This window comes from Somniosus microcephalus, chromosome 3 (assembly GCF_052327205.1).
Source record: "Somniosus microcephalus isolate GS21.2 chromosome 3, FLI_Smic_1.0, whole genome shotgun sequence".
Lineage (NCBI taxonomy): Eukaryota > Metazoa > Chordata > Chondrichthyes > Squaliformes > Somniosidae > Somniosus > Somniosus microcephalus.
The window spans coordinates 58072429-58088913 of record NC_140989.1 but is presented as its reverse complement, the minus strand read 5'-3'; the positions used below and the strand labels follow the sequence as shown (position 1 = coordinate 58088913).

At 46.4% G+C, this 16485-nt stretch overlaps 1 protein-coding gene across 1 annotated transcript in view; it reads left to right on the top strand.

Moving 5' to 3' along the window:
- The window catches only part of plekhh2 (pleckstrin homology domain containing, family H (with MyTH4 domain) member 2), a 146138-nt gene extending 134548 nt beyond the window's left edge, over window positions 1–11590 (top strand). Inside the window, exons 26-30 of the mRNA XM_085980626.1 lie at window positions 3885–4030; window positions 4251–4380; window positions 5892–5978; window positions 7043–7192; window positions 8879–11590. Coding sequence (XP_085836752.1) covers window positions 3885–4030; window positions 4251–4380; window positions 5892–5978; window positions 7043–7192; window positions 8879–9064 — 699 coding nt within the window. The 3' untranslated portion in view covers window positions 9065–11590. The remainder of the gene's footprint in view (window positions 1–3884; window positions 4031–4250; window positions 4381–5891; window positions 5979–7042; window positions 7193–8878) is intronic.
- Window positions 11591–16485: the final 4895 nt, after the last annotated feature.

Below are 16485 nucleotides of genomic sequence, written 5' to 3'. Positions count from 1 at the left end.
GACCAGTTATTCCCTTAAAGGTACATACACAACAATTCCTCCCCTTTTAGATAAACAGTACATAACATTCATTTAACAACTAAATAATAACTAATTACAATTACAATTTTCTCGGTACTATATACATCAACTGAAATAGTCATTTATAAGTTCAGTCTTTGAGGAGGCTTCCTGATCCTGACTGGATAGCGCCTTTCTCGAGTATCCTGTTCTGGCGGTGGAGTCAATTCTGGCTCATTGTCATTGGTTGGTTCATCAGCTTCTAATACCCCTGCAATCTCGTGAGCACCTGTTCCAGGTTGGCAAGGTGTTCATTGTCATTTTCGGCCGTAACCAGGATGCCGTCCAAATAACACTGGGTCCCCGGGATCCCTTGCAGGACTTGTTCCATTGCTCTCTGCCAAATAGCCGGGGCCGATGCTACCCTGAATACCAGTCGATTGTACTGGTAAAGGCCTTTGTGAGTGTTTATCGTGAGGTATTTCCTAGATGCTTCTTCCACCTCCATTTGTAGATACGTTTGAGCCAGATCAATCTTTGTAAAACGTTTCCCTCCAGATAGTGAGGCGAAAATATCTTCTATCCGCGGAAGCGGATACTGTACTATGTGCAGGACTGGGTTCACAGTCACCTTGAAGTCCCCACAGATGCGAACCTTCCTTGGTTCCCCAGGCGTGCTGCTCAATGCTTTCTTCATTACAGGAACGATGGGTGTGGCCCACTCGCTCCAGTCCACCTTAGACAGCACCCCCGAACGCTCCAGACTCTCCAGTTCAGCTTCCACAGCTGGGCGGATCGCGTATGGCACTGGTCTGGCCTTGAAAAATTTTGGGGTTGCGTTATCCTAAATCTTTATGGTTGCCTTTACTCCTTTTAGAGTCCCAAGTCCTTGTTGGAACACCTCTTCCGCGTCAGATAGAATTTGTGACAGACGTCCAGGTGCGACGTCATCATCTTTTTTGTCAGTCACAGTTAGTGCCAGAATGGAATGCCAATCCAATTGTAGTTTTCGGATCCATTCACGTCCCAATAATGGTGGTCCTCCATCTCGTAGTATATACATGTATAGTTTCTGTGTTTCCTTTCCATTATATTCAACTGGCACCCTTATTTTTCCTCTGGGGTAGACCTTTTGCCCCGTGTATGTCTTCAATACAATGGACGTGTCCTTTAAGGGTATGTGTGAGAATAGCCGCTCATAGTCTCGTCGATTCATGACAGGGCTGATCCTGTGTCCAATTCCATCTTTACTGGGGACCCTGCTATCATGAGGGTGACTCAAATGGTTCGGTGATCTTCCTTTGCGATCACGTTGTGTAACTTTAAACAACTTAGTCTCCTGCTCCCGGAGTCCTTATCACTCTCCTGATCTTCTGAACTACTGTCTGTCAGTTTCTTTACTTTCCTGTACTGTTCCTTAGTAGTTCTTGTCGTGTTGGGTTTCTTTCCCGACCTGCAGACTCTTGCTATATGTCCCATTTTTCTGCATTGCCTGCATATTTTGTCTTTTAAACCAGCAGTCCTTCTGCTCATGGGTTGTTCTGCCGCAGCGATAGCACTTTTCTGCTCCATACGCCATTTCGTTAGCGCTGTATTCTTGTGGTTTCTGTTGTATTTCCGCAGCTCCCCGTGCTGCTGCTTCGTAGGATACTGCCACGCTGAAAGCCTGTTCTAGCATCAGGTCCTTTTTTGAAAGTAGTCGTTTCTGGGTTCCTTCACTCTGGAGCCCGCAGACAAACTTAACCCGTAAGGTGTCTGCCAGTCCTGCTCCGAACTGGCAGTGCTTCGATAACTTGCATAGTTTTGTAAGATAGTCAGCATTGCTCTCATCTTTGTGCTGGTTTCTTTTATGGAACTTGAATCTTTCTGCTATCAGCAGTGGTGTAGGGCTTAGGTGTTCCTGTAAGATATGAACAATCTCCTCAAAACTTTTCTCCATTAGTTTAGCTGGGGTAATTAAATTCCGCAATAGGCCGTACATACTCGCACCCATCAGATATAATAATACCGATGCCCTCTTTCCATCGGCCACCTCATTTGCCTTGCAGTACACTTCAATTCTTTCCACATACGTGGTCCAGTCTTCTACCCCATTGTCGAAAACAGTGATACTGCCACTTTTCGGCATCTTGGGCGATTTAAAATGGTGCCTCCCGCGCTTTTGCTTCTTCCCCAATGGAATAAAATGGCGCCTCCCGCGCTTTTGCTTCTTCCCCAACGGGATAACATGGCGCCTCCCGCGCTTTTGCTTCTTCCCCTTGCTGCCACGCTGCTCCTAGCGTTCTACGGGGTAATGGCGGCGACCCGCAGCTTCGGCGCGTCTCGCTTTCCTTCCCCCCCATTTAGTTTCTCTCCGCTGCCCTGTTCTTGAGCACCGACCGCGCCCTGTGCACTCCACCCTCTCTCTCTCTCTTGTTTTCTTTTCCCGGCGACGCTGCGCGGCCCGTTTTGTAGAGCCGCTCGATCGAGCTTGAGCCCGCCGCAGTCCGGAAGGGTCAGCGTGCTACCTGCTACCAGCACGATTTGCTGGAACACCTTAACTGGGGAGCCAAGCACAGCTCTCCACAGTCTCTCCCGCAATTCTCCGAACACTGATGAATTCTTTGGGCGGTTGCCCTCGGTCGATGCCCGTTGCACAGACTACGACCTTCCAGGACCCTCCTCTCAGGCGAGATCCCCGTGAGATGAAGCCACACTGCAGGTGAGTTCGAACTTACTCGTCGCCACTGTAAAGTCCGCGCCTCAATAATACACGGACTTCGGGAGAACAGTTTAACAGGTACTTTACTGAACAGGAGGCAGTGTCAGACTGAAAATACAGAAGCCTGCTAAGGCCTTTTATACAGGGGTGGTCACTGCCGGTACTGCAGTCTAAGACCAGTTATTCCCTTAAAGGTAGATACACAACAATTACCACAATAGAACTTACTCTCTCTCAGCTTCAAAGAAGGGATTTCTTCTGGTCTACACCAAATAACAATAAGCCCTAGATCGGAGGCCTGCAGAACTTTGAATTCTGATGCCTGACAGCCGAGCCGGAGTCTGATCGGAGCCTCATCTGCAACCCAAACCAGCTGTGTTAAAATCGCAGGTTGAAAGGAACGGAGCAGGAAATGGAGCCGTTACATTTTAACTCCTCTCCTGTTCCATTCCTGCTGATCGGGATAGTTAAAAGTGCCCCTTGTATTTCAGTTAAAAACTAGGAATGTGTATCAGAAAAATGCCCTGAAAAAATTGATAACAAAAACTTTTTTGATCCCTTTTCAGTTTATCCTGAGCCTGAATCTCTCCTGTTCTGAAGCCAGTGACACATACTGGGGTTATGGCACCAGCAGCCTTCAAAAACCTCACAAATTGGCCATTTTCCTGTGTAATCCGAGAGAACAAGTGCTGAGAAGCCATTTGAGTTTGGGAGCTATCATGCTGAACCTGATCCTATCTACACCCAAAATGCTTCCAGCAAGGGTTAATGGACAGTGATCAGGAGTGGCACCCTAATCAATTTTCGTTTTATTTCTTGGCTGGGGATGCGTAAGCCCGAGGAAGCACCCACGTTGCTGCTCCAGCTGAGGTTGGCTAACGCAGCACAGAGCAGGGATTACACCGTCGATCTTTCTGGTCATTATGGCAATAACATTCAAACTGCCATGTGTGTTGAAAGGGTGAATTCAGATTTGGTTTTCTGTAGAATTAGCAATCAACTGATTTTGCCAGTTTGTGAATGTTAGATACCACTGCAGTTTTTCTCAGCAACTCTATTTAATATCAGAATGTCCAAATTAAAACAGTACAGTTGGGAGGTTTGACACTTACTCTTGTAATGCATTTTAAACAGCCTGAGAGTAAGGTGGCACGACAGCTATTATTTGTGCGTTTTCCATTAGGTGGAGTTCGGAGACTTTGAACGAACATTTTCAACTCCAGCGGGTCAGGTCTCAATGCAATCCAAATCAAACCAAACTCTGAAGCAAGTAATAGAGAAATTTTATCCAAAAAGATACAAACAAGGCTGTACAGATGAGCAACTTAAGTAAGTATGGAGCCCATTCAGGACAAACACTGTGACTGCCAGTTTTATGTAATTTTACTGTTCTATTCAGTATATATTGAAATAGTTAATCACGTAGCTCTTTATTATTGTTGAAAGAATAAGTGTGTTTATTCTGCACTTACTTTACTTGTAGAGTGTTTAAATATTTTTTAAATAAGTACATGCAGTAGCAAATCCTGTTTTGCTGTGTTTACTTTAGACAACTACGTCAGCGACTTTCTACTAAATGGGTGGCTCTGCGAGGACGTGCTGCTGCTGACTGTGTTCGCATTTACTTTACTGTAGCTAGGAAGTGGCCTTTTTTTGGTGCAAAACTGTTTGCAACAAAGGTAGGATTTTGTTTAGCCCTGTCGGGTTTGATCCCCAACTGTGAATTTTCTTCTGACATTTTGCTATATTAAAGGTTTCATGTCGATGTAAGATGCTGTATCAGTCTATAGTGTTGAAGCACCAGCTGAGACCTAGGTTTTAAATATGTTCAGCTTTATGTTACCTCATTCGTTCAACAATCATTGACCTTCCCTCCAACATAAGGTCAGAAATAGGGATGTTCGCTGATGACTGCACAGTGTTCAGCATCATTCACAACTCCACAGACAATGAAGCAGTCCATGCCCGCATGCAACAAGACCTGGACGACGTTCAGGCTTGGGCTGATAAGTGGCAGGTAACATTCACGCCACAGAAGTGCCAGGCAATGACTATCTCCAACAAGCGAGAATCTAACCACCTCCCCTTGACAGTCAACGGCATTACCATCGCCGAATCCCCCACTAGCAACATCCTGGGGGGTCACCATTAACCAGAAACTTAACTGGACCAGCCACATAAATACTGTGGCAACAAGAGCAGGTCAGAGGCTAGGTATTCCGAGGAGAGTGTCTCACCTCCTGACTCCCCAAAGCCTTTCCACCATCTACAAGGCACAAGTAAGGAGTGTGATGGAATACTCTCCACTTGCCTGGATGAGTGCAGCTCCAACAACACTCAAGAAGCTCGACACCATCCAGGACAAAGCAGCCCACTTGATTGGCACTCCATCCACCACCTTAAACATTCACTCCCTCCACCACTGGCGTACCGTGGCTGCAGTGTGTACCATCTACACGATGCACTGCAGCAACTCACCAAGGCTTCTTCGACAGCACCTCCCAAACCCGCGACCTCTTCCACCAAGAAGGACAAGGGCAGCAGGTGCATGGGAACACCAGCACCTCCAAGTTCCCCTCCAAGTCACACACCATCCTGACTTAAGTATATCACTGATCTTTCATCGTCGCTGGGTCAAAATCCTGGAACTCCCTCCCTAACAGCACTGAGGGAGTACCATCACCACACAGACTGCAGCGGTTCAAGAAGGCGGCTCACCACCACCTTCTCAAGGGCAACTAGGGATGGGCAATAAATGGTGGCACTGCCAGCGATGCCCTGATCCCATAAACAAATTTTAAAAAACTTACTTGGTAAATGATGGTCAGAAAACAAAAATCAATAGGAGCGTCAGATTAATCAAATAGTGGAAATGTGTTGAAAGCTATTACTACTTAGTATGCATTTATGCCAATTTTCCTTTAAACAGCAACAGGGGCAGCATAAGAGTCAAAGATGTTGAATTTTCTACATATTAGAAGGCCACTTGTTTCACTAATGAAAGGTAGATTTCCAACAGTCTCCCTTCTAGCACTGGCAATTGGGATGTGGCACTGAGAAATAAGGAAGGACGGTGAACAAGAGATCAAAATGTCAGTTCAACCAATTTGACTGATTTCATATTCTTTTGTTATCAGCATATTCTGGCTTGCAGATATATCATAGTTCTATTTTTATTTTTGTTATGTAGCCTATTGCTCCACCACTATCTGACACTGCACCAGTATGGTTAGCTGTGCACGAGAATGGCATCAGCATATTGGAATACAGCTCTATGGTAAGAATGATCACTTTCAAACACTGCATTATCACATTTGTCACTGTATTTAATTGAAACATGCAGTATGATACTGTTCAACCGAAGTAAGGCTTTTCCTCTGTTGTAAAGAAAGAACATTTTTAGAAATTACCTCTATACACGTGGACCAGGAAGTGCAGAGATTAATTAAAACTTTAACACTAAAAGATAAAACTCTAGAATAACAAATAATATAAACTGATTTACTGTTACAAGCAGAATATTACAAAAAGTCTTGCATAAACTCATTGACGTAAGAAAACTCACTAAGCACTTGGTTGAGTATAAAACAAGGCTTTAATCAACTGTTTCACAACCATGTGATTCTAGTTACATCACCAGTTCCTGGTTACAAAAACGTCCTGGGCAAGCTGGGCCCACACCCGAGTATTTATACTCCTTGGACAGCACCACCAGCTGGCCGCCCAGTGTTATTTCATGAGTCATTTCTTCATCATGAATGATAAGATTCATGACACTCATTACAGCTGTATACATGAAAGTGTTACTGTCAACTGCTCTTTCGACCGGACTGAACCAAGTTTCCAAAATGACAAAATATATAGCCCTTTGACATTGAACTGATTTGCTGTCAGTTAGTTTTCCATCACTGAGATTAGTAAACCATTAAATACTGGCAAATTTTGAAATTTAACAAAATACAGTATAAATTCAGAAATCAGAATTAAACAATTCAGGAGCAATAGGGCCCGACCAGGAAAGTCTGGACCTCTGCTGCCCTGAACTTCTACACCCACCCCAGCTACAATACCTTTGCAACATCCTCCTCCTACTGCCAGAAGCCTTCTCCGGGTGCCCGGAGGCAGCCCGATCTTCTCCCGTACACCGGCCAGCTTTTCACTGGAAACGGCCAAGCAGCTGACCAGCGGCATTCAAATGATGTCAGGCAGGTAGATCTGCCGGGCCTCCAATTCAAACTCCTGGGCGGGAATGCATCTGCTCCCACCCACTTCCCACCAGGAGTTAAAATTTTTCTATTCGTTGCACTTAATTCTTTTTTGGGTTTCTTTATAATTCCACAGCGCTTGATAACAACATATATGTACAAGAGTATCATGACCTTTGGAGGCTGTCGTGACGATTTTATGCTTGTAGTTGGAAAGACAGCAGACGGCGTATGTACAAAAGACAAACCAACACAAAAGCTCCTGTTTGCCATGTCAAAACCAAAGGTTTGTATGATTATATTTTCAATCTAACTGTACTTAAAACCACTGAGTGCTGTTTGTGTGTATGTCTAGTTTTATGTTGCAATAAATATGATACCTGTCCTTTATTAATGGTTAATTCTGAAAAACAATTGAATCTATAAAAACAATTCACATTTATATAAGATCTTTAACATAGCAAAATGCCCCAAGATGCTTGACAGCTGGGGGAGCGAGTCCAGATCGAGGCAGGAGTTTTAGGGAAATTAGGAGAGGTGCACTGAAACCTAGGTAGACTGTAAGGAGACTTTGTAGGTTAGGTGAGGCATAGCAACCCAGAGGAGATTGCAGGGGTAGAGTGGAGAGATTTGGGGGCAACAAAAAGCATTTTGAACTCAATGTGTTAGAGTAACAAGACAACCCTGGAGGGTGCCCCCATGATTTTTTGATGTGCCGATTTTAACGACTGGGCTTCATTTACATCCGACAGGCCGCTGGCCGACTTCCCACTAGTTCCGGGCGGGAAGCAGCAGTAAGTCACGCGGCCCGGAGGCTACGTTCCGACACAAGGTAGGTGGCGGGATAGGGTTCTGGGGATGTCTCGCAGGGGCCTCGCATTCACGAACGGGGGTGACGAGGTAGATAGTCTGTAGCAGGTGGGGCCAGGAGGAGCACTCTTGCTTACCTTTTTGGCCTCTTCTGATGTTGAGCCTCTTCTGTCCCGGGTTGGCCATACGGCTTCCCCACTCAAGCCTGAGTTAAAACTGCAGTCAGGCCCCGATGACATCAAGACAGCTGATTAAAATCACAGGCGGTGGGGTCCTGGTGCCTTCAGGGTTGGTAAGTAACTCGGGGCATTTTAACTCCCCACCCGCCTAGTGTCTGCCGGGTGGGTAGGATTACAATCAACCCATGGTCTTAAAGTTGGATCCATTATCCAGACCACTTGTCTGTAAAAGATTGTTCAACCCCTAAATAAATTACAGGACAGTATTTTGCAAATAAGTACTTTGAATAATGTTCAAATGTTTGCTCTAATCCTTCGTAAATGGTAAGAGTAAAACATTGCTTTATTTTAACATTAAACGTTCTGACTTTCACTAATTACCAATTAAGCAATAAGTACTTGTGTGTTGCTGTTTTCTTATTACATTTAATGAACAATCAGGGTCTAAAGTCCATACACTGGAGATAAAGCTAACTATTTTCAACCTGAAAAATGTTTTTTAACAAAAAGGCTGCCTTGTACATCAGGATAGAAGTTTATTCTGTTACACTGTTCAGTGGTTCACTTTAAAAAATGAAAACTGTAAAATCAGGCCCCTTATCCAGGGGCGTCTTCCATTTTGGAAGCATTGTGTGGGATATCACAGACAGAATATGCTTGAAATATGCTTCCAATAGAGAAGCCAAAAATTGTGATTGCGTGCACAGGGGCACATTGAACAGGCTATCAAGATATTTATCCTCTTTAATATGCACCCAAGACCACAGAAGAAAAAATCCAGCCATATATTTGTCACAAGGTGATTTAAAAAAAATTAATAGCACTACTTAAAGCCATATTAAAAATACGGCAAGTGCTGTATCTCCAGTTTGCTATGACACTAACACCTGGTAAGATATAGCTGAACAGTTCCTTATTTATATGAAAAGAAAATTTTGTCATGAACTTCAACTCACCAATTTAAATTTTTTTTTAAAAAACAGATTCTAGAGATCACTTTGCTGACAGCCAGTTACATCAATGGTTTCCAGCATCAGAAAGGGGCAGTTCACCACATGTCGCTTCCATCTTCACTTTCTGTCCAGACAGGAGGACACAAATTAAAGGACATGGGAATTCAACCATTACTTTCATACTCTAGGCCAACTAAAGGACCAACCTTGTTATAATAATGGTAGCACTGAAACCTAATATTTGCTAGACAAAGTTACATTACTTTATCTGTGCTGAAAAAATGTTTAAAGAGTTTGTACACTACTTACACAAACATTCACTGAGTCTGAAATTTTAATCGAAATCAATGAAATCCCAACTGCACTTTTAAACTCCCAACTGCCTAGCCCTTGATCCTGTATTCATCATGATACTTCCACATCCATCAACCAGCTCAACCAGTCCCTCACCTCCACCTTTGATGCCCTTGTCCCTTTACACCTTACTCTCTCACATCCTGGTCATTCCCAATGATATGGCCCCCATCTTTGTTCACTCAAGTCCAAGAGCATATCTGGAACAGGTTTAGCCATAGATCACTAAATCTGGTTAGACCACATCAAACGCTACCAGGCCCCACTCTCCTCTGCCAAAACTGCCTACTCCAGGATCATCTGGAGAGCCAAGATAATCTCTATCTTCTTTTCTCGACTACCAACCATCTCCTTAATCTCCTCCCCACCGCCCCCCCCAGCTCTCTCCATCCTTACCTCCACCAAGTTCGAGCATTTCACTAAGATTGAGACCATCCATTCAGCTGCCTCTGCCGCTTCCTCGTTTCTCCTTGCCCATCTAGCCATACCTCTCTCCAGGCGCACCCTGCTCTGCCCTACCTGTGTCTTTCTCTCGTTTCTCTTCATCTTCCCTCATGCCCACTCCAAGCTCATCTTGTCCATGAGACGCACCTCCTGCCCACTAAACTTGTAACCACTCAAATTCCCTTCCTGGCGCCCTTGCTAGCTGACATTGTAAATGGTTCTGTCTCCTCAGTCACTCCCCCTCCCTTTTAAAACTATCATCATCACCCCTTCAAAAAAAACTCCCTCAACCCCTCTATCCTTGCAAACTATTGCCCCATCTCCAAACTCCCTTTATCCCATGTTTATTGTTGCAGTTATTTCTTCTATGCCAACATCTGTTGGTTTGAGTGTAATTGCCTAATAAGAAATTGTTATATAAATGGAGAATTTCTTCTGTACCCTATGCATAACAAAATTAAACATGTTCTTTATAAGCAGTTTTATGATTTTGTTACACATAGCATACAGGAAATCTTCCCCCTAGTTATTATTCATAATAATTGTTATAAATTATTATACATAGACTGCTCTTTCAAATGAACCCAAAATTGCTGTGCTACAGCTGATTCTTCCTCAACATACCTAATGTGCCGTGTTCACATAAGCATTCTAAATATTGTCCCATGTCACACATTGGGCTAGAGTAGCAGAGCAAGACTCTTGATTATTGTTTCTAAAGACCTGAAAAATAACAATCACCAAAAAAATATTGGTCCAGGTGCTGTCCATTTTTGTGACCTTTCACCAGTGTTGGAGTCCTGAGTATAAAGTGAGAAGTATTGAACAGAAATATCATTGTAACATGTCAAAAGAAAGATGTACTATAAAATTGTGAAGTTCATATTGAGCTGTATTATGTTGTATTTAAATCTATGTGTCCATACAGGTTTTTAAAACTGTGAAAAGTAAATATGCCAACTAGAACATTAGGGAAAAATATGGTTTCCTTTGTATATCATTATTGTTTTGTATCTCCATATCTACTATATCAGTCTACAGAATTAATTAAGGTTACAGGATAGAAACTGAATTGAAAGCACTGTTGGAATTTGATGCGCCATCAATTACTCAAAAGACTGAGGTTGAGCGAGTAACAACCAGGCTTTTATTAACTAAAGAATGAAGGTCTTGTCTCGAGTGGTCGACCCGTCCAGAATACTAAGGGACTGGGAGGTAGTCACTTATATACCTGGAATAGTGGGAGGAGTCAGCCGAGGCATGTCCAGACCTGTACCTAGTGGAATACACATACAGACACAGACAGGTATGACAGTGGTTTACCACATTCACCCCTTGTTTAAAAATGAGTCCGGCGGGGTGAAGTGTATTTAAAAGTTCGTGTATTGGAGTCTCTCCGGAGGTCTTGTCTGCCGCTGTGATCGACGTGGCGACGGCAGGGGTGGTGGAGCTTCCGGCGTCGCGTCCCGTGTAGGCTGGGGCCCTGGAGTGTAGTCCTCGTGGGTGACGGGCTCAGGCGTGCCGGCTGCTGGGGTTGGATATCGGGTCGTGGGGGGGGGTGGTAATGGGTAGTGGGTTACAGCGGTCCCCGAGGGTGCGAGGTCTCGTATGGAGACTGTGTCCTCCCGCCCGTCCGGGTACGCAATGTAAGCGTACTGGGGGTTGGCGTGGAGGAGGTCGACCCTCTCGACCAGGGGGTCCGTTTTATTGGCCCTCACGTGTCTTCTCAGTAGTACCGGCCCTGGGGACGTCAGCCATGGCGGTAGCGATGTCCCCGATGTGGACTTCCTTGGGAAGACAAACATTTTCTCGTGAGGGGTGGCATTGGTGGCAGTGCAGAGAAGTGACCGAATCGAGTGGAGCGCATCGGGGAGCACCTCCTGCCAGCGGGAGGTCGGAAGGCCCCTAGACTTTAAGGCTAGTAGGGCGGCCTTCCAAACAGTTGCATTCTCTCTTTCCACCTGTCCGTTCCCCCGGGGGTTGTAACTGGTGGTCCTGCTTGTGGCTATACCCCTAGCGAGCAGGTACTGGCGGAGTTCGTCGCTCATAAACGATGAGCCCCGGTCGCTATGGATATAGCTGGGGAAACCGAACAGGGTGAAGAGGCTGTTCAGAGATTTAATGACCGTGGCACTGGTCATGTCCGGGCAGGGGATAGCGAACGGGAACCGGGAGTACTCGTCAATGATGTTGAGGAAGTACACATTGCGGTCGGAGGAGGGGAGAGGCCCTTTGAAATCGACGCTCAGGCGTTCGAAAGGGCGAGTGGCTTTTATCAGGTGGGCTCTGTCTGGTCTATAAAAGTGCGGTTTGCACTCAGCGCAGACTTGGCAGTTCTTGGTCATGGTCCTGACCTCCTCGATGGAGTAAGGCAGGTTGCGGGCCTTGATGAAGTGGAAGAACCTGGTGACCCCCGGGTGGCAGAGGTCATTGTGGAGGGCCCTCAGCCTATCGATCTGCGCGCTGGCGCAGGTGCCACGCGATAGGGCATCTGGGGGTTCATTGAGCTTCCCAGGCCGGTACAAGATCTCGTAATTGTAGGTGGAAAGTTCGATTCTCCACCTCAAGATCTTGTCATTTTTGATTTTGCCCCTCTGCTTGTTGTTGAACATAAAAGCAACTGAACGCTGGTCAGTGAGCAGGGTAAATCGTTTTCCGGCCAGGTAGTGCCTCCAATGACGCACAGCCTCCACGATAGCCTGGGCCTCCTTCTCGACCGCGGAGTGTCTGGTCTCTGGGCCCTGGAGGGTTCGTGAGAAGAATGCCACAGGTCTCCCCGCCTGATTAAGGGTGGCGGCCAGAGCGAAGTCGGACGCATCGCTTTCCACCTGGAAGGGGATGGATTCGTCCACTGCGTGCATGGTGGCTTTGGCAATGTCTTCCTTGATACGGTGGAAGGCTAAGCGGGCCTCTGCCGTCACGGGAAAAGAGGTGGACTTGATCAGCGGACGGGCTTTGTCTGCATAGTAGGGGACCCACTGAGCGTAGTAGGAAAAAAACCCTAGGCACCTCTTCAGAGCTTTTAGGCAGTGGGGCAGTGGGAGTTCCATAAGGGGACGCATCCGGTCCGGGTCGGGACCGATGACCCCGTGTTCTACAACACAGCCAAGGATGGCGAGGCGGTCTGTGCGGAATATGCACTTCTCCTTGTTATATGTCAGGTTCAGGAGTTGGGCGGTGCGGAGGAATTTCTCGAGGTTTGCGTCATGGTCCTGCAAGTCATGGCCGCAGATGGTCACATTATCTAGGTAAGGGAAAGTGGCCTGCAGCTCGTTTTGATCGACCATCCGGTCCATCTCCCTTTGGAAGACGGAGACCCCGTTGGTAACGCCGAAGGGAACCCTAAGGAAGTGATAGAGGCGGCCGTTTGCCTCAAAAGCAGTATACTGGCGGTCTTCAGGGCTGATGGGGAGCTGGTGGTACGCTGATTTCAGGTCAATGGTCGAAAAGACGCGGTACTGCGCGATCTGGTTGACCATGTCAGCTATGCGGGGGAGTGGGTAGGCGTCCAGCAGGGTGTAGCGGTTTATTGTTTGGCTGTAGTCGATGACCAGGCGTTGTTTCTCGCCGGTCTTAACGACCACAACCTGGGCTCGCCAGGGGCTGGAGCTGCCCTCAATAATCCCCTCCTTCAGGAGCCGTTCCACTTCGGTTTTGATGAAAACCCTGTCCCCGGCACTGTATCGCCTGCTCTTTGTGGCGATGGGCTTACAGTCGGGGGTGAGGTTAGCAAACAGTGGGGGGGGTGGGACTCTGAGTGTGGAGAGGTTGCATCTGGTGCGCGGCGGGCAATTTGGAGGCTGCTGGCTGCGGACTGTGAGTGGGGGGAGGGGGCCACCGTACGCCATCGTAACGCTTTTGAGGTGGCACTGGAAATCCAACCCCAGTAGAACGGCAGCGCAGAGGTCGGGCAGGACCAGGAGTTTAAAATTATTGAACACAGTCCCGTCTACTACTAGTGTCACCACGCAGTAGCCGCCAATGTCCGCTGATTGGGACTCGGAGGCCATAGAAATCCGCTGGTGCGCAGGCAGGACTGGGAGAGAGCAACGCCGCACCGTGTCGGGGTGGATGAAGCTCTCTGTGCTCCCGGAGTCAAAAAGGCAGTTTATTGCATGGCCGTTTACCTTAACGTCCATTTTGGACCGAGCTAGCTGGTGCGGTCTCGTTTGGTCCAGCGTCACAGAGGCCAGCGTAGGGGTCGGTGTGTTGCTGCGAGTATCAGATGGGGGGGGGTTGGCGGTCTGCTGCGTCCCGGCTGGTGTCCAAGATGGCGGTGTCCATGATTCCCATGTGGCTGGAGTCGTCCAAGATGGCTGCTGCTGCGGTGGTTCGCACATGGCTGGGGTTGCCCAAGATGGTGGCTCGCACGGCCCACACGCGGCGCTGCTGGCGTTCGGGGTGGCTTTGGCCTTGCAGACGCTGGCGTAGTGTCCCTTTTTCCCGCAGCCCGAGCAGGTCGCATTCTTCGCCGGGCAGCGCGCTCTGGGGTGTTTGGCCTGGCCACAGAAGTAGCATTTCTGGCCTTGGGATACTGCTGTCTGGCTTTGGGACACTGCTGCGGTAGTTGGGCCGTTGTTGGGCTGTGGCTGGGGTGGCACGGTGCTATGGGGCTGTCCTACCGTGTCCCAGGTTGTCGTTCCCCGCGGCGTCCACGGTGCAGAGGAGTAGGCATCCATGCCCCGGAAGGCTGCGTCCAGCGTTAGTGCGATGTCGGAGGCTTTGTCGAGGGTGAGGTCACTCTGCTCCAGCAGTCGCTGTCGGGTGTAGTTGGACCTGTGGCCTGCTACGAAGGCATCCCGGATCAGTTCCTCCGTGTACTTAGTGGGCGTTACCGCCTTACACCCACAGGCCCGGCCAAGCACGGACAGTGCTTGGAGGTATTCCTCAGTCGATTCCCCAGGTTGTTGCTTGCGACTCCCCAGAAGGTGCCTAGCGTATACTTCGTTCACAGGGCGCGTGTACTGGGTCTTGAGGAGCTGGAGGGCGGCTGTGTACGAGGTCGCGTCCCGGATGACTGAGTACACTCGGTGGTTCACCTTGGAGAACAGGACAGACAGTTTGTCCGCATCCGTTTCGACCGCAGTGGAGGCAGTCAGGAATGTCTCGAAGCACGTGAGCCAGTGAGCAAACTTGGTGGAAGCGTCCGCTTCCCGACTGTCCAGGTCCAGGCATGCTGGTGTGAGGATCTTCTCCATTATAAAAAATTTAGTTAATAAAATTGATGCGCCATCAATTACTCAAAAGACTGAGGTTGAGCGAGTAACAACCAGGCTTTTATTAACTAAAGAATGAAGGTCTTGTCTCGAGTGGTCGACCCGTCCAGAATACTAAGGGACTGGGAGGTAGTCACTTATATACCTGGAATAGTGGGAGGAGTCAGCCGAGGCATGTCCAGACCTGTACCTAGTGGAATACACATACAGACACAGACAGGTATGACAGTGGTTTACCACAGAATTGAAGCAGGAACTCTTTCCAACAAGTAAAACAAAATTCAGCACAATCACATTACTCTGCCACGTGTTCTGGAGCATGTTTTTAGAGACATCCTGCCAGTTGCATATCACTCTCTTTAATGCAGTGCATTCCAAGAAAGGTTACATAACTGCAGCCAACTTGTGCTCTATTGCTCTATAATAACATTTCTCTGAGAATTTTGTTTTAAGGAGTCAAAACGCTGTTGCGAGTTTGACAGTATTGTTGTTACAAGTGTGACTAGTCCCTATTCATTCAAGGAAAAAATATTCATAAAGTTGTATTAAAAAAATTCTGTTTGTACAGCTACAGATCACAATCTGATTCCAATGCTGTCACCTTCCCCACAATTCAGTGCATGAAGGAAAAGCAAGGATCCTGTTGTAGCAAAAAGTTATGTCAAACAGGTTCTTGAACCTCTGCAGTCTGTGTGGTGATAGTTTTTCGTAGCAGTTTTGATACAACTGAGTGGCTTACTAGGCCATTTCAGAGTCAACCACATTGCAGTGGGACTGGAGTCACATTTGGCCAGACCAGGTAAGATTTCCTTCCCTAAAGGACATTAGTGAACTAGATGGGATTTTACCATTAGTTTATAATAAAATACCCTTGGATGCATCCTGGCAATTGACCGCCCTGTTCAAAGCAGCTTTACACTGACTGGATACACTCAGTGGTCAATAATCATACCCAAGTCCTTTTCTATTTCTCCTTTACTAATGAAATATAATATTTATTATGTTTCCATATTTCATGTTTAATACAAATACATCATTGTACAACTTTGTGCCTCTTATCAGTCACGCATTTCCATAATTTTGTATTTTTCCTACAATGTGGTGTTATATTAAGACGGAATTCCCCCTCTTTGTTAATCAGTAATTGGCATAAGAAGGAATTTTGATATTTTGGAATTTCTGACATGTTTTATAAAACGGCTTGTATATGTGTTGAGCTTGATGTGTCATGGTGTTCCTGCGACACTGCACATAAGAATGCACGTAAAATATTAATATCTACTGTTTCATAGTAAGCCAGTTTCATTTGGAATTTTACAACATATGATTATATAACAATTTAGTTATAATTTGTTCGCAGAAGCTTGTTCATATATATTCCTTTTATTGTTTTCAATTTTAAATTAGCATATAAACTATATTTTTTAAATGATTGTTATAAACATAGTTAACTGTCATAACTAAACAAGTGTGAGATGATCTGGCATACATCTCCACACAGTTGTATTGTCTTAATAAGTACCATGCCCGTTAAAACTTTTTTTAGTCATTATCCTATTTAATGCATAGATTTAATGTACATTGCCAATATTCAATTATTTATTTTGCTATATATTTGAATGA